At 38.7% G+C, this 18,640-nt stretch overlaps 1 protein-coding gene across 1 annotated transcript in view; it reads right to left on the reverse strand.

Annotated features, from left to right (window-relative positions):
- The window catches only part of LOC150091148 (uncharacterized), a 212,911-nt gene extending 196,052 nt beyond the window's left edge, over positions 1-16,859 (reverse strand). Inside the window, exon 1 of the mRNA XM_090382241.1 lies at positions 16,730-16,859. Coding sequence (XP_090238367.1) covers positions 16,730-16,858 — 129 coding nt within the window. The 5' untranslated portion in view covers position 16,859. The remainder of the gene's footprint in view (positions 1-16,729) is intronic.
- Positions 16,860-18,640: the final 1,781 nt, after the last annotated feature.

Below are 18,640 nucleotides of genomic sequence, written 5' to 3' on the forward strand. Positions count from 1 at the left end.
TGAGGCAAAGACAACTTAGTTGATTTCAACCCTTATAAAACTCAGTCTTGTCTTATATCTCACAAAAAGGATTCTTCTGCTCCTCTGCTTATCTTTAGTGACACTCCGATTTCTAGGCAAAATGATATATCTCTTTTGGGGATTAATTACCCTGACTTCTAATCTCTCTCTTGGCACAAGCACATTACAAATATTGCTTCCTCTGCATCTAAAAAACTTGGTTTTCTCTTTTGCTCTCAACGTTACTTTTCTTCCAAACAGCTGCTCACTCTGTATAAATCGCAAATCCACCCAGCCATGGAATATTGTTCCCACATCTGTGGCGGTGCCCCCAAAACTTCTTTCAGGCTTCTTGATTCCATTTAGAAGAGGGAAATTAGGTTAATTAATGTTTGTTTGTTATTTCGTTTTTTAGGAGCATTAGCGACTGAGGCCATATTGCTCCGGGATATGTGGTGGTCATACCCTGACCTTTCCGCATCCTCTGTATTTGGTGGTGACGGGCTAGATCCCCGGTCTAATCAAGAAGCGTGTGCTACGCACTGCTGCTCCTTCCCACCTGGCTACGGAGGTGCCTTGTTAATTAATGATTCATCTCTAACAGAGTCTCTCCACTCGTTGTCTCATAGACTTACTGTTTCTGCTGCATGCCTCTTCTACAGATACTTCCATGGCACTGTTCTTCTGAATTGGCTTCTATAATTCCTGCTCTCTCTTTCAAAACAGGCCGAACATGTGCTGCCACCAGCCAATATCCATTTACTGTCCAACTTCAAACTCACAGAACCAACTTTTCATCTTCCTCGTTTATTCATTCAACTGCCGTTTTCTGGAACAACCTTCCTTCATACGTATTTCCTGAAAATTACGGTCTACAGAAGTTCAAGTCCAATGACAACAAAATATCTTCTTTCATCTTCTCAATCTCCAACCCAAGCACGGTACTAAGTACTACAGGTTTAGGCGCCTCCGTAGCCAGGTGGGAAGGAGCAGCAGTGCGTAGCACATGCTTCTTGATTAGATCAGGGTTCGAGCCCATCACCATCAAATATGGAGGATGCGAAAAGGTCAGGGAATGACCACTGCATATCCCTGGAGCAATATGGCCTTAGTTGCTAATGCTCCTAAAACCCAAATAACAAACAAACAAACTATAGGTTTTAATACCTCTCGTGTTTGGGGTTTAGATAAAAAAAAAAAAAAAACCTATCACAACAAGTTTCCAGCGTCCAAAAATCACATGGGATAAAGTGCGTACAGCTCCCAAGCAAAAAGTTGGAATCCCTCATCTCTAGTGTGAAAACACCAGTTCCCACTTTACTACAAAGTGGTCTAGTCTACCGCATCTCTTGCCATGACTGCACTAGTTGCTACATTGGGGGAAACTAGGAAACAGCTCGGTAAACGTCTTTCGGCACAAAGATTGTTGGTTTGTTATTTGGTTTTTAGGAGCATTAGCAACTAAGGCCATATTGCTCCGGGGATATGCGGTGGTCATTCCTTGACCTTTCCGCATCATCCGTATTTGGTGGTCACGAGTTCGAACCCCGGTCTAATCAAGAAGTGTGTGCTACGCACTGCCTCTCCTGCCTACCTGGATACAGAAGCACCTCGGAACAAAGAGTCACCTGCGTAGTGGACATAGGACACTCAGCCACTGCTGAACACTTCTGATCAACCTGCCATGACATTACTGACCCGTACCGCGATGTCATGATAGTAGATAGTCCTCCACTACCGACGATTCGCCTGGTTGGAGCTGTTGAACATCGTAGTTACATTGTTAAGTAATTCCTACATTAGTACATTGTGATCACTGTCACCCAGTGATTCTTTTACCTGCAAATTCTTAATGCATGAATAATCACTGCTGATAATCAGATCAGGAGTATTACTCCCTCTAGTTGCCTCTCGAATATGTTGCTGTAGAAAACAGTCATCCAATAAATCCACAAAAGTCTTGCTAGTATGCAAGTGACTAACCCACAAGTTTCCAGTCAATATCTGGAAAGTTAAAATCCCCCATTATAAGACATTCTGATTTACTGGCCCACTCTATTTCTCTGCACAACTGCTCATTATATTCATCAGATTCATTAGGCCTATAACACACACCTACTCTCATTTTTTCTTTCTCAGTGCTTATTTCACACCAACAGACTCAACACTGCATTCTCCACCAACATCAATTGGATGCACTTCCTTAGATTTTGTGTGTTTCTTAACTAACAGCATAACCCCTCCTCCCTTCCTGTCCTGTCTATCCCTCATGTACGCATTGTACTCCCCAAATTCCAATTCTGCACTGCTTATATCTGTGACACCACGTCTCTGCTATCCCAACAATATCTGCCTTTGATGTCTTGACTAGCATTCATCAAATTTATTAACTATACTCCTAGCATTGGTGTACATGCAAGTTTACATGCACCTGTTCCTACTCTTCATTACCCTATACACAGCCCATGTATTTACTTGTTCCACTATGATTCCCAACAGTCCTGGAAATCTTCATTACCTTGCTTTCCAGGCTGCTGCTCATTCTAATCGAAGCAGTGCAAGAATCACTTTTGCCTCTGCCTGTGGCCACTGTTAACCTTTTAGTCTATGTATCCCCCCCCCCAAGTATTAACCTGTACTTGTTGAGTAAATCTGCAGATCTCTTACTCTTAATGTCATTAGTTCCAACGTATACAACAGCATCACCTCTTGTGCCCTTAAAAGATGATATCTGCTCTACAACGTCATCAACTTTTGCTCCTGGCAGACATACTCTGGTCCTGTTCAACCTATCCTTCTTGCATAGTATATTCCTCATCTCCCCGACAATAGAGTCACCAACAATAACTAGTTCCTTTGGGACCAGCAGATTCTGCCTTGGAGATTGCTTTTATTTTGCCTGATGCACAGGAGTGGGCTTTGTCATTGAGCTGGGTAGCTGAGAGCTTGAATGGCCCCTCTTATTAATTTCTTCGAGGGAATTTACCCTACACCTCAAGCTCTCATAGATGCCCATCAGAACGCTGAGTTGGCACCTAATTTCTTGACACTCTAGACACCTAGCACACACAAAGGCATCTTTGGCTAGATCATATCCTGTTTTAGAAAGGTCAGCGAACATTTCATATTTTGCACATTTTTTGAGACTGTAATGCGTGGGAGAATCCCCCCTTTGTTTCTCTCCTGAGTCACAGCACTCTCGCTAGTCTGTGATCTTTGCTTCGCAGCTCTAGTCTGGGTCATAATTTCCGTTTAAATATAATTTAATTAACAATGAATTTTAATAAGATTAATATTATTTTTGATTAATTGATAATACTATAATAAGCTAACAGATTCCTAATACAGTGCTTTGCATTACACTATCTAGTTTTACTTTATACCTTACGCTATCAGTTCGAGATATATATATATATATATGTTAAGCTATTTCTTATCAACTACAATATGGCAGCTAGTTCAACAATATTGGCACCAACACCGGGAGTCGTAACTTCCAAAATCCCTGGTTAAATTCAAAATAAGAAGCTAACAAACACTACTAAACCTATTTAATATCTCTGTAAAACACAATATACTATGTTAATTAACGAAGAATACAGTAAAAATAAAAAATACTTATCCCTTTACAGCAGCCAAAAATCCACTGACATTAATATACTTAAACTTTACTTTAATGTAAATTTGTTGTTATTTGGTTTTTAGGAGCATTAGCAACTAAGGCCGTATTGCTCTGGGGATATGAGGTGGTCATTTTGTGACCTTTCCGCATCCTCCGTATTTGGTGGTCACGGGCTCGAACCCCGGTCTAATCAAGAAGTGTGTGCTTCGCACTGCTGCTCCTGCCAACCTGGCTATGGAGGCACCAATGTAAATTTGGTGTACAAGTATGTGATCTTTAGCGTAAATGATCACTTGAATTTGGAAATGAAATCTGAAGAGATCTGAATCATCAAAAATTCTTAGGAAAGTTATAGTTTACCAGATTCATCAGTTATGTTGTTTAGTGAAATTCCTAACATTTGCATTAAAGCTGCAGCTCTGTTTAAATGTGTTGGTTCTGTTATTTCAGGAAGCATTAAGGGACTTTTTTCCAAGGTAGTGGCTTATTTATTATTCCTATTCCAAAGGCATCTACAAGTACTGAAATGTCAGATTTTTGTCCTATCTGAATTGGGTCACCTTTTTTTTTAAATGTTTTTGGAAAAATTAATATTGCCTTCCTTTACTAACAGGTTTATTCACAATACAATCTCATTATGGTTGCCATATAAAGCTTACTAATACATCTCAATTGATTAGTATCTAAGATCTCCAAAACATGTGAGGAAAAAGTGATTTGCATGTCCTCTTTTTTGACATCTTCCAATTCAGTTTGGTTCATAACCCCTTTTGAATTTATTAAGTAATTATTATTTAAGTAAAGGGTCTCTGCCGTCAATATTGATCACTTTATCAACTAGTATAATGCTGGCATTTCCAAATTCAAATCAGTATATTCTTTGGACTGCCTCCAAAATATATTAATTCAACAGTTATATTTGCACAATCTTGATACCCTTCTTACACAATCATTCTAATTTCTCTGTATACCTAGACAGCATATATCTTTTGCTTCCAGTTATTAATCGCTTTGATGATAATAATAATATGACTAGAGTTGAATGTCTTTATAAGGCAAATTGATGATGTTGTAGCAAATCTGAGAATTAAAGGAGGTATTTTCTTAGTTATATTACTTACAATTTGGTGTGCCCATTAATAAAAAGAAAAATTACATCAATTTATATCATCTAATAATCCTATTGAAGATTTTGCATCAAAGGAGGCTGAAAAAATTGATAGATTAACTTGAGTAATTTCTTGGTGTGATATTTAATATGAGGATTACTTTCAAGGAACATAACTCCCATGCCTGAAGTTCTTTCTTCATAGCTTATTCACATGTTTGCAAAAGACATAATTAGGAGGTATTTTCATACTTATGTTAGACCCGTTACAAGATGTTACTGTGTGGTCACTTGCTAGTGATTAAACTTTACAGCCTATCCTCTTGATGCAGAGTAAAAAAAAAAAAGTAAAGTGCAGCCATTATCAACCCACTGCGGGATGGAAGCCTCCTCAACAATTCATGCTGAGGGAAATGGACCATAATCTGCCACGCTGGTCCAGTGCGGGTTGGCAGATTGATCGTATTCAGCAGTCAGGGGCTTGAACCCCGGTCTACTCAAAGAGCGTGTACTACTGCACTCCCGCTCCTGCCCACTCGGCTACGGAGAGTATCAGACTTTAATCCTCTGATGGGCATGCAAATTTCCTTCTAACCAACAGATGCACCTTGGGATAAGGTATGCCATTTTATAATCTTAAAATCAATAAGAAAAAAGTTTCACTTTTTTCATTCCACCCTTTATTTTCATCCTATTATGAATACAACTGTGAACAATCCATTTTTTATATTAAAATCATATATTTTAATTATCTTTTAAAATAAAACCCCTCTGCATAAAACCCCTTTATATATGTATTTTTTGCATGTTAAAAAACACCCACATTTAAGCATTATCTTTACTGTCAGCAAGAAAAACTGGAAATTAAAACAAAATAACTTGCATGCTGTGCTGAATGGCCTTGCCACCAAGAAATATAAGCCACATCTGAACAAGCAAGTGTTTCCATTGGAAGATGCAGGGATCAAATGTGAGAGTCTATTGCTTCAGCAACTGGATGGCAAAGATGCTGCTAATTTTAAATTCTGGTCTTTCAATACACGATAATGTATTTAATGAATATGCATATTGAGTGAATAGCAATAGTGAATATGCATGAACAGGCTTAAGAAAACACTTCATTTTTAAATTTTTTTATGGTGAGCTTCTTTAACATTAACAAAACAATAATGCTTCATCAACAGAACAATAATGGAGACTGACTTGAAACATAATAATTGAACTGGCATTGATATCACTCGTATAGATTTTGATTAAATTATAAAAAAAAAAAAAGAAATGAGCTCTAGCATATTTTTTTCCAGCCCTTCCAGAATGATAATGCTTCAAAATCAAAAGATGGAATCATAATGTGTATTTTAGAAATTAGTGATCGTGTAATCTGGGGTCTCTTTGGAAAATTTCTTCTTTTAGGAAGGACATCAACACCCTTATGAGAGAAACAGTCTCCTTTTCTTCGAATTTGTGACCCAGAGGATTCCCAGATCACGCACTCCTCTCTATAGACATTGATTTGTACTTCCTGGATGCTAAATGCCAAAGGCAGGTAATATCACTTCTGCATACTCACACTTACTCACTTAAATATAAAAGTGTGCAAGAATATTTGCTGATGCCATTGAGGCTGTGTTAGGTGGGTCAGAAAACAGCTGCTATCTTGGGGATATTCACAGACTAATAAATTAACAGTAACCACTGGCAGAGGTGAAAATGATTTCCAACAGGCTGGAAAGCAAGGTGCTGAAGATTTCCAGGACTGCTGGGAGGTATCATGGAACAAGTAAATACATGGGCTGTGTTAGGATAACTAAGAATAAAAAAATGTGCATGTATACTTGCATGTACACCAATGCTAGGAGTATACTAAATCAATTTGATGAGCTTGAAGTGCTAGTCAAAACATCAAAGGCAGATATTGTTGGGATATCAGAGACATGGTGTCACACAGAGATAAGGAATGCAGAATTGGAATTTGGGCAATAAAATGTGTACAGAAAGGATAGACAGGATAGAAAGAAGCGAGGAGGGGTCACACTGTTATAGTTAATAAACACATAAAATCCTAAGGAAGTGCATCCAGCTTACATGAGTGGGCAGTGCAATGTTGAGTTCGTTTGGTGTGATAGCAAATAAATGATAAAAAATTGAAAGTAGCAGTATGTCATAGGCCTAATGACTCTGATGAGTACAATGAACAACTATACAGAGAAAGAGAGTGGGCCAATAAATCATATTGTCTTATAATGGGGGGTTTTAACTTATCAAATATTGACTGGAACTCGTTGGTTGGTCATTTGCACACTAGCAAGGCTTTCGTGGATTTATTAGATAATTGTTTTGATCTCGAAAATTACAGATGAGTGTTTAGAAAAACTTTCAAGCCTAAAGGCAAGTAAAATTCCTGGAGTTGATAGCATATAACCACAATTTTGAGGGAGCCAGCCAGAAAGTGCATTGAATGAATGAGGTTAATTATTAAGGCATCACTGGACTCTGTAGAGATTCCTCTAGATTGGAGAAGTGCCCAAGTATTGCTAAGACTGGTCAACATGTAAAATGTTACGAAAATGAAAATATCCAATCTTAGCATGAGCATTAGTAGAGGCATACAATGCAAGAAAGCAAGCTTATGCAGCATCAGCCAAAAAAAAAAAAAAAAAACCCTCCCATTTCATCCCTCCATTCGTTCCAAATGCTTGACCAGCTCAGCCTTAAATTTATTTAGGCTATTAGCTTCCACAACAAAATATGGAAGTCTGTTCCACCAATCAACTACCTGCTGGCTAATGGCAAATTTCCGCACAATTTGAAAACCTCAATCTGAAACTGTGCCCCCTCAGGTTCTTAGTCTAAGCAAGAAGAAGGATCCCATTAGCATTCAGCTTGTTCAACCCATTCAAGGCCTTATACACCTCAATCAGATCACCTCACAGGTGCCTACTCTCCAGGTGCTGCAATTTGCAGAACTCAAGCCTTTCTTGGTAACAGCACCCCTTTGTTCCCCTGACCAATCTTGTTACCCTTCTTTGCACTCATTCTAGCAACTCTACATCCTTCCTAAAATGAGGCTTCCAGACCTGTACACAGTACTCTAGGTGTGGCCTGACCATTGCCTTGTATAACGGGATTATCACTTCCCTGTCTCTGCTAGCAAAATTCCTATATATCATTGACAAGACTATATGACCACCCCGAAAGCCCGTCTGCACTGCTCAGCGAACTTCATATTTGGCTATGCAATTACCCCAAGGTCTTTTTCACTTTCCACCTCCCTGAGTGTAGTACCATCCAGTTGGTACATTTCTCTTCGATTATTGCTACCCATATGCAGTACTTTGCATTTGTCAATGTTAAACTCCACTTGCCACTTCTCAACCCATTTTCCCAACCTATCTAGATCCAGTTGGAGTAGCATACCATCATTACTGTCGTTAACAACCCAGCCAACCTTTGTATCATCTGCAAACTTGGACATTAAACCTGATATACCTTCATCAATATCATTGATAAATACAAAAAATAACAGTGGGCCCAACACCGAACCCTGGGGACTTCACTAATAACATTTGTCCACGAAGAGCAGTGTCCATTGATTACCACTCTCTGTTGTCTCCCACTCAACCATCCCTTTATCCATTGTAACAGCATACCCTTGATGCCTCTCCAATTTGTACAGCAGTCTTCCATGTGCTGTACAAATAGGAGAGGCATCAAGTATATGGTATCAAAATTATTTTTGGCATTCAGTTTCTTTGTGACCACATTATAGTAAGCAATGAAATTGGTCAGACAAGACCTCCCTTTGACAATCCCATGATCTGTCTTAACTATTACAGCATTCTTTTCTAAATGATCCTGTAATGCTTCTTTAACCGGTGATTCCACTTATTTTTCCCGGAACACAAGTTAAACTAACAGGTCTGTAGTTACTTGTGTCACCTTTTGAACCTCCTTTGTGAATTGGTGATACATTTGCACACCTCCAGTCCATGGGGACCTCCCATGAGTCCAAGGAAGCTCTCATAATTATGGCTAAGGGTTTGCTTACTTCCTTTGCTACCTCCTTTAATATAACTGGATAGATCCCGTCCACCACAGGTGCCTTCCTTATGTTTCACTTCAACAATTTCTCCTCCAATTTGCTCTCAGTTATTACAAAATCACTTAGCTCCCTGTTAGCATTTGATAAACTTCTGGAGCTTCCCTCATTGAATAACTTCTCATGTGTGAATGTAGATGCAAAATACTCATTCAGTTTATCAGTTACCTGACCATGATCATCAATAGTCAACCCATCTATGTTAAGTGGTCCAATCTGATTCATCCCTTTCCTTCTAGAGTTTACATAAGTAAAGAACTCTTTGCTGTTTTTCTTTGCATCCTTTGCCAAAGATTTCTCAGAATCTGCCTTCGCCTGCCTAACCTCCTTTGTGACTTGATTACAGACTAGTTTATACCTGCCACAGGCTTCTGTGTCGCCTGATACTTTATATGCATCCCCATACATTCTTCTTCTCTGCCACTAGCCTCATTAATTCATCTAACATCCATTTAGGCCTAAACCTTGAACAGTATTTCTTAGTTGGAATGAAAAGCCTACTGGTCTCCAAAATTAAGTCCCTGAAGGCTCCCCATTTAGAATTCACTGTTGGTAACATCATCAGTTGATCCTACTGTACAGAATTTAAAAACTGTCTGAGACCTCTGTAGTCACCTTTACGAAAGCAAAAGCCTTTCCCTTTAGCCTTGATGATAGTTACATCTTTAATTAATTCCCACATCAATACATTGTAATCACTGTCTCCTAGTGGTTCCTTTATCTGCAGATTCTTAATGCACGAAGAATCACTACTGATAATCAGATCAAGAGTATTACTCCCTCTGGTTGCCTCTCGAACATGTTGCTGTAGAAAACAGTCGTCCAATAAATCCACAAAAGTCTTGCTAGTGTGTGAAACCAACCCACAAGTTCCAGTCAATATCTGGAAAGTAAAAATCACCCATTATGACATTCTGATTTATTGGCCCACACTATTTCTCTGCACAATTGCTCATTATACTCATCAGATTCATTAGGCCTATAACACACATCTACTCTCATTTTCCCTTTCCCAGTGCTTATTTCACATCAAACAGACTCAACACTGCATTGTCCACCAACATCAGTTGGATGTACTTCCTTAGATTTTATGTGTTTCTTAATTAACAGCATAACCCCTCCTCCCTTCCTATCCTGTCTATCCCTCCTATACACATTGTACTCCCCAAATTCTAACTCTGCACTGCCTATATCTGTGTGACAACATGTCTCTGATATCCCAACAATATCTGCCTTTGATGTCTTGACTAGCACTTCAAGCTCATCAAATTTTTTAACTATACCCCTAGCATTGGTGTACATGCACATGTTCCTGCTCCTAGCCACCCTAACACAGCCCATGTATTTACTTGTTCCACTATGACTTCCAGCAGTCCTGGAAATCTCCATTACCTTGTTTTCCAGTCTGCTGCCCATTCCAATAGAAGCAGTGCAAGAATCACTTTCACCTCTGCCAGTGGCTACTGTTAACCTTTTAGTCTGTGTATTCTCCCACGCTAGCAGTTTTCCGACCCACCTAACACTATCTCAATAGCATCAGCAAATATTCTTGCACCCTTTCTATTTAAGTGTATCCCATCCCTGTAGAAGCAGTCTCTCCTGTCAACAAGCACAGACCAGGCTGAAAAAAATTCTACCCCTTGAGCCTTGCACAATCTCTCCAGGGCCGAATTGATTGACAAAGCTCTCATCATATACTCCCTCCTATGATGTCTGGGCAGAATTGCAGATATTTTCACATTCAACCTAACTCGCGACTTTTTTTTTTTCAACATTAACCTGTACTTGTTGAGTAAATCTGCAGAGCTCTTACTCTTAATGTCATTAGTTCCAACGTGTACAACAATATCACTTTTTGTGCCCTGAAAAGATTATATCTGCTCTACAACGTCATCAACTTTTGTCCCTGGCTGACATCTTGACTAATATCATGCTATTAAACACAAAAATCACATTAAAATTTGTTGATTGGCTCTTGTTTTCGAATTGCAGTTGGGATCTCATATTAGAAAGTTACTCTACATTATCAACTATGGATCTCAGCAAAACACATGATGACACTGCAGTTTCACCGTGCTCTTATCATGTGATCGGCAACTGTCGCCTCACTCTGCATCATGTGATAAGTTGTTGTCAACTAAAATGCATCTTCAACTCTGTTGGAGTAATCCTTGAATACAGCTAGGTACTGGATACTCACAATTATTTCACAATAATGAAATTCACTGAAGCTTGCAAGTTAATCTGTAATGCAATAATGAAATTCACTGAAGCTTGCAAGTTAATCTGTAATGCAAAGCTGAGCATGTGAAAGCACTGGATAAGAAAGCAAAAATTGGGGAAAAGGAGTTTTTCATATATGTGAATACAAAGAAAAAGAAAACAAAGCAGATCATACCCTTGTTTAATGGGTGTGGGAAGGATGATTTGTTCGCAGTTAACGGTTGCTCTCTGAAAGATTCCTACTTTTTGCGCAGTATTTGTGTTGTGTAAGATTAATATGTCCTGTCATTGTGTGAATCGTTTGGATGACTTCTGTTATATATGTGGAGAAGTCACATTAGCTTTAAGAAAGCACTCTTTAACTTGAGCCATAAAAAAGGCCTACTACTCTTACATGGAGTGTAAAGTAGGCAACAAGGACAAGAATTGGGCTCCACACATATTCTGCATTACCTGTTCATCAAATCTCAACATGTGAGTGAATGGAAAGGAACATTTTATGCCTTTTGCAGTGCCCACAATATGGAGGGAGCCAACAAATCATATCACTAAGTGTTACTTCTGTGTGGTGTCTCCTATTAGAAAAGGGATGACAATGAAGAAAAAGTGGACAGTGACATACCCAAATATACCAGTTGAAATTCATCCCATGGCTCATGGTGAAGTACTATCTATTCCTGAACTACCCAACCATTTTTCTGTACACTCTGATGAAGATACTGGTGAAATCAACTTGATAAACACGAAGTACAGCAGCCGTCTACGTCAATGGATCCGCCATTATGTCCAAACCATTATCCTTCCGAACCACATAATATCACAGAAAGTGAGCTTAGTGACCTCATCAGGGATCTTGAACTGCTGAAGAATAAGGCACAGCTTGAGGCTACAACAGTGGAATCTTCTACATCATTCTGTGAAAGTGAAAACATTTCAAACTTGAAATAAAAACTATGATAAATTCTATCAAACAGAAGAAGAATTCACTGTTTCTGAGGATGTTGATGGTCTAATGGCAGCAATGAACATGAATGAGGCACATTCCCTAAGAATGCAGACTATTTATAGATGCTTCTAAGGTTAGCCTCTTGTATATGCCATCCACAAAAAAGAACATGGAGAACATCCTCTTAGGTGTACACCATCAGAAGTATGAGTAGCAGATATTAGCATTAGTAGAGGCATTTGATGCAAGAAAGCAAGCTTATGCAGCATCAGCCAAAAAAATAAAAAAATAAAAATAAAAAATAACCACTTCCACTTCACCCCTCTGTTCGTTTGAAATACCTGTCCAGTTGAGCCGTAAACTTATTTAGGCTATCAACTTCCACGACAAGGGATGGAAGTCTATTCCACCAACCAACCACCCGCTGGCTAAAGGCAAATTTCCTCACGTCTATCCTACATCTGTCTTTCCTCAATTTGAATTTATGCCCTCTCAGGTGATTATTCTGAGCAAGAGGAAGAATCCCATCAGCATTAAGCATGCTCAAACCATTCAAGGCTTTATACACCTCTATCAGATCATCTCGCTGGTGCCTAGTCCCCAGACACTGTAATTTGCAAAACTTAAGCCTTTCTTCATAAGAGCACCCCTTTGTTCCATTCACTAATCTTGTTGCCCTTCTCTGTACTCGTTCCAGCATCTCTACATCCTTCTTGAAATGAGGCCTCCAGACCTGTATACAGTACTCTAGGTGTGGCCTGATCATTGCCTTATACAAGAGAATAATCACCTCCTCATCCCTGCTAGAAAAAGTCCTATATATCATCGACAATACACCATGAGCTACTCTTGCAGCCCGTCTGCACTGCTCAGAAAACTTCATATCTTCCTGCACAACCACCCCCAAGTCCCTTTCATTCTCTACCACTGTCAGTGTAGTACCACAGAGTTGATACGTTGCTCTGGGGTTGCTATTTCCCATATGTAGTACTTTACATTTGTCAATGTTAAACTTCATTTGCCACCTCTCAGCCCATCTGCTCAACCTTTCCAGATCCTGTTGCAGTAGCATAGTGTCAGTAGTGTCCTTGACAACCCTGCCAACCTTCGTATCGTCTGCAAACTTGGACATTAAGCTTGATATACCATCATCAATATCATTTATAAATACAGAAAACAATAATGGACCCAATACTGAGCCCTGAGGGACTCCACTAAAAACATTAGTCCACGACGAGCAGTGTCCATTGATTACCACTCTCTGTCTTCTCCCCCTCAACCAGCCCTTTATCCACAGCAGCAATTTGCCTCCAATGCCACACTGCTCCAATTTGTGCAGCAGTCTTCCATGTGCAACAGTATCAAAAGCCTTTCTAAGATCCAAGTATATAATATCAAAGTTATTCCCTGCATCCAGCTCCTTTGTGACTGCATCATAGTATCCAATCAAATTGGTCAGGCAAGACTTCCCCTTAACAAAACCATGCTGTGTCCGAGCTATAGCTGAAGTCTTGTCTAAATGATCCTGCAGTGCTTCTTTAACTAGTGCCTCCATTAATTTTCCTGGAACAGAAGTTAAACTCACAGGTCTATAATTACTTGTGTCAGCCTTTGATCCTCCTTTGTGAATTGGGGTCACATTTGCACATCTTCAGTCTGTGGGTACTTCCCCTGAGTTCAAGGAAGCTCTCATAATTATGGCTAAGGGTTTGCTTACTTCCTTTGCTGCCTCCTTTAATATAACTGGATAGATCCCATCCACCCCAGGTGCCTTTCTTGTATTTATCTTCAACAATTTCTCCTCCACTTTACTCTCAGTTATTACAAGATTCTCAAGCTTACTGCCAGAGTTGAATACACCTCTGGCATTCCCCTTGCTGAATAACTCCTCATGTGCGAATGTCGATGCAAAATATTCATTTAGTTTGTTAGCTACCTGAGCAGGATAAACAGTTGACCCATCGATATCAAGTGGATCAATCTGATTCATCCCCTTCCTTCTAGAGTTTACATAAGTAAAGAACTCTTTGCTGTTTTTCTTTGCATACCTTGCCAAAGATTTCTCGTAATCTGCCTTCACCTGCCTAACCTCCTTTGTAACTTGGTTACAGATCAATTTGTAGATATGTGGTGATTTAAAGGTAATCACCATTTTATTAGGCCTACAAAAGGGTTACACTAAGTATTGTTGCTTTCTCTGTGAGTGGGATAGTCGTGCCAAGGTTTGTTGTTTGTTATTTGGTTTTTAGGAGCATTAGCAACTAAGGCCATATTGCTCCGGGAATATGCGGTGGTCATTCCCTGACCTTTCTGCATCCTCCGTATTTGGTGGTGACGGGCTCGAACCCCGGTCTAATCAAGAAGCGTGTGCTACACACTGCTGCTCCTTCCCACCTGGCTACGGAGATGCCCATCGTGCCAAGGATATGTGCTACAAGAAGAGGAGTTGGCCTCAATAAAAATCATTAACACCTGAAATGAAAAACGTAGCATTTGAACCTCTGGTAGATCCAAATAAAGTTTTGCTTCCGCCACTCCATATCAAACTGGGGCTAATAAAAAATTTCATGAACACTTTATTTTAGAACAGAACGGTTCACATACCTATGATGAACTATATAGAGGGCTCACCCCTCCCAAATGGGACCATACCATTTTAAATTTTGACCACTTCATACACACCTGACTTATAACCACTGTGTGTGGTTATAAGTCAAACAAAGTTCTATAAGATAAATGGTACATGTCTATTATCTTCACACCAGTGTAAGCTACAGCTTAACTAGAGTCTAACTTAACTTAACTATATTTATGCACATGTATATTTACGAATGTTTACCTTTTGTAGTTCACACCTGAATTTAATGGTGGAAAAAGTTGCACTGCTAGAGTGGTGACATTGTAACTACTGAGGATAATGGGCAAGTGCAAGGTATACAGTATGTTTTCACAAATGAAAAATGTTTAAATATTTATATTTTTCCCTGTCCAATTAAAAAATTGTTTTCATGAATGAAAAATGTTTAAACGTTTATATTTTTCCCTGACCAATTAAAAAAGGATAAAGTTTGATGTATAATGCAATGATGGTGGATAATAATTTAATTATGAAATCCCCTCCAGATAACTTAATTTCTGCACTATCTGTAGAAGTCTGATATAATTGGTTGAGCTATTTTATTCTCTGTCATATTCCTTCAGCCAATAATATTTGTAAAATAATGCTGTCTATAGTTTAATGTCTATACTTTGTGTCCACTGCATATCTTTGTTGAAAGTCATGCAAATGCTTACAAGGTACACAACAGCCATCATAAAACAAAAAACTGGCAGTTCAGTTTCACAGACACTGCACTGACCTGTAATTTACTACCTGCCATAATGAAAGTGATGGTGTTTGTTGGGCTCTATCGTAATCCTTGAAGTTTCAGAAGGTGAATGATCATTACAGTTAAACAGGGATCACTTGTTTAACTATAATACTTTCTCACAAATATTTTTACAGATAATTCCATGCAATTTTCAAGGTTGATGTATTCACCAAAACCACTCACCAAAAAGCATTGGATAGCCATCGCTGCCACTCATTTTATTAGTGTGTCGGTCCCTCTTTGGTTCCTATTGCACCCCTCACCCGATGTTCCATAGGATTAATTTTCAACATTCATTTAGAAAGTTGGAATGCATTTATACATAGCTAGTGCTGTTAATTACATTAGTATTGGCCAATGATGCAAAGAAGCAAGCTTATCTCAGTGCCCTACTGAAACAAACATGAGTGTGTACTAAATAACTGCCACATTGTAGTAAGCATAGGGATTTGGGGAACAGAAACTCCAAAATAATTTAAATCAGATGTTGCCTCTTTATTTTCTTACCTGCTTTCGAAACAACACTACCTGTATCACTTAAACTATTACTTGATGTGCCATTCTTTCTTGTAAACAACATAGAATGATGTAAATTATTTGTGTGGTGTGCACATGCCGTTTGGCAACATGATTAAAATTATTTGACCGTACCATTGTTATTATTACCTTTCATTTGTAGAAGTAACAGTAGCAGCTATACATTACATAACTGATCTTTGATAAAATAAATGCCTAAAAATCACAAAGTACTGAAATATCTATCCCAATTTCATTTATCCTTTTTATTTTTATTTCATGACAATGAATTTATTATTATGCATGTTTTTTTCCCCATGAACGTCTATATCATGAATTGCAGCTTTCCATCTCACAATTATTTTTTAAAATAATTCTTTTGAAAGTTATTTTCTTGCATTATTTGCAAGAGGAGATGCAACACATAACTGCCCTTGCACAGCTAGCTGTTCAAACACAGGTAAGTGCACTGATTGATAAGTGACCATCATATACAACCGTTGTGTTCGTTTGTTTATTCTTCAAAATAAAATCAATTTACATTCATTTCAGAAGCACATCAATGATAGTTTCAAGACTAAACCGAGCAAAGGGAACAATTTTCCCATTAAAAAAAAAAAGCAGTTGATTAGGAAAAAATTGAAATTTATAAATTGTAAATTCTAAACAGAGATACTTAGTCAAATTTAAACATTAAATTCAAATATTTCAGCCGAAATATGACAAAAAAATGGTTCATATGGCAAATAATCTAAACCTAAAAATTAGCGAGATAAATCATAGTGTATTTTAATATTAACACCCCCTATATAACTATACATATACATGCACAAAACAACCTTACTTTAGGAACTTCTCTTGGATCCTGTCCCCAACAGTCCCCTTTTTCTTTGCCATGAATTGCAGCAAATAGACATCGTCCATCTCCTGGACACAATCCTGTAAGTTGCTTCATGTAGTCATCCCACATCATTTTAAATCTGCAAATATTATAAACTAGACTTTACTTCTATGAATAATAATAATAATAATAACCTTTATAATGAAATCAAAACTTGAACACAATTTGCAGTTTATGGCATAATGAAAGAAAAATGTGCTCAACTTAGTGAACAAGACTTAATATTTGTAAGGGAAAAGTGTAATGATTCAATTAGAAGAGATTTCTTATATTAATATGAGGTCTGGCTATTAAATAATGAGACTGTTGCAATAAAATAAATATAATGAAATATTTCATACCTTACAAATTATGCTATTCAAAATTACCTTGGGCTTGCACACACACTGTTCCATCTTAGGGAGTACATGAAGAGAGCCTTGTCAGTCAATTCGGCCCTGGAAAGATTGTGCAAGTCTCAAGGGACAGAATTTTTTTTTTCAGCCTGGTCTCTACTTGTTAACAGGAGAGAGTGCTTCTACAGGGATGGGATACACTTAAATAGAAAGGGTGCAAGAATATTTGCTGATGCTATCGAGGCAGTGTTAGGTGGGTCGGAAAACTGATAGCTTGGGGGATACAAGGACTAATAGATTAACAGTAGCCACAGGCAGAGGAGAATGATTCTTGCACTGCTTCTATTGGAATGAGCAGCAGCCTGGAAAACAAGATGCGGGTATTCAGAGACTGCTGGGAGTCATTGTGGTACAAGTAAACACATGGGTTGTGTTAGGATAGCTAAGAATAGGAACAGGTGCATGTATACTTGCATGTACACCAATGCTAGGAGTTTGGTAAATGAATTTGAGGTATTGCTCAGAACATCAAAGGCAGATATTATTGGGATATCAGAGACGTAGTGTCACACAACAGATACAAGGAATGCAGAACTGGAATTTGGGGAGCACAATGTGTACAGGAAGAATAGACAAGATAGGAAGGGAGGAGGGGTTATACTATTAGTTAAGAAACAAATAAAATCCAAGGAAGTGAAGCCAATCGACATCGCTGAACAGTGCAGTGTCGAGTCAGTTTGGTGTGACATAAGCCTTGGGAGATCAAAATTAAGATTAGGAGTGCGTTATAGCCCTAATGACTCTGATGAGTATAACAAGGAACTGTACAGGGAAATAGAGTGGGCCAGTAAGTCAGACAGTCTTATTGTTTGTTTGTTATTTGGTTTTTAGGAGCATTAGCAACAAGGCCATATTGCTCCGGGATATGCGGTCATTCCCTGACCTTTCCGCATCCTCTGTATTTGGTGGTGATGGGCTCGAACCCCGGTCTAATCAAGAAGTGTGTGCTACGCACTGCTGCTCCTTCCCACCTGGCTACGGAGGTGCCAGAGAGTCTTATAATGGAGGATTTTAATTCCTAAGATATTGACTGGAATTTGTGGGTTGGTCACTCACACACTAGCAAGGCTTTTGTGGATTTATTGGATGATTGTTTTCTACATCAGATTTTCAGAAGGCAACTAGAGGGAGTAATCCTTCATGCATTAAGAATCTGCAGATAAAGGAACCACTAGGTGGCAGTGATCACAGTGTGCTGAAGTGGGATTTACTCAAAGAGGTAACTACCATCAGGGGTAAAGGGAAGGGTTTTTGCTTTCGAAAAGGTGACTATGGTGGTCTGAGGCAGTATTAAAATTCTATATGGTGGGACGAACTGATGATGTTACCAACAGCAAATTCAAAATGGGAAGCATTCAGAGAATTTATCTTGGAAGCTACTAGGCTTTACATACCAACTAAGAAATATTGTTCAAGGTTTAGGCGTGCCTCCGTAGCCAGGTGGGCAGGAGTTGACCGG

This window comes from Mastigoproctus giganteus, chromosome 1 (assembly GCF_048544385.1).
Source record: "Mastigoproctus giganteus isolate SK-2022 chromosome 1, ASM4854438v1, whole genome shotgun sequence".
In the NCBI taxonomy this organism is placed as follows: domain Eukaryota; kingdom Metazoa; phylum Arthropoda; class Arachnida; order Uropygi; family Thelyphonidae; genus Mastigoproctus; species Mastigoproctus giganteus.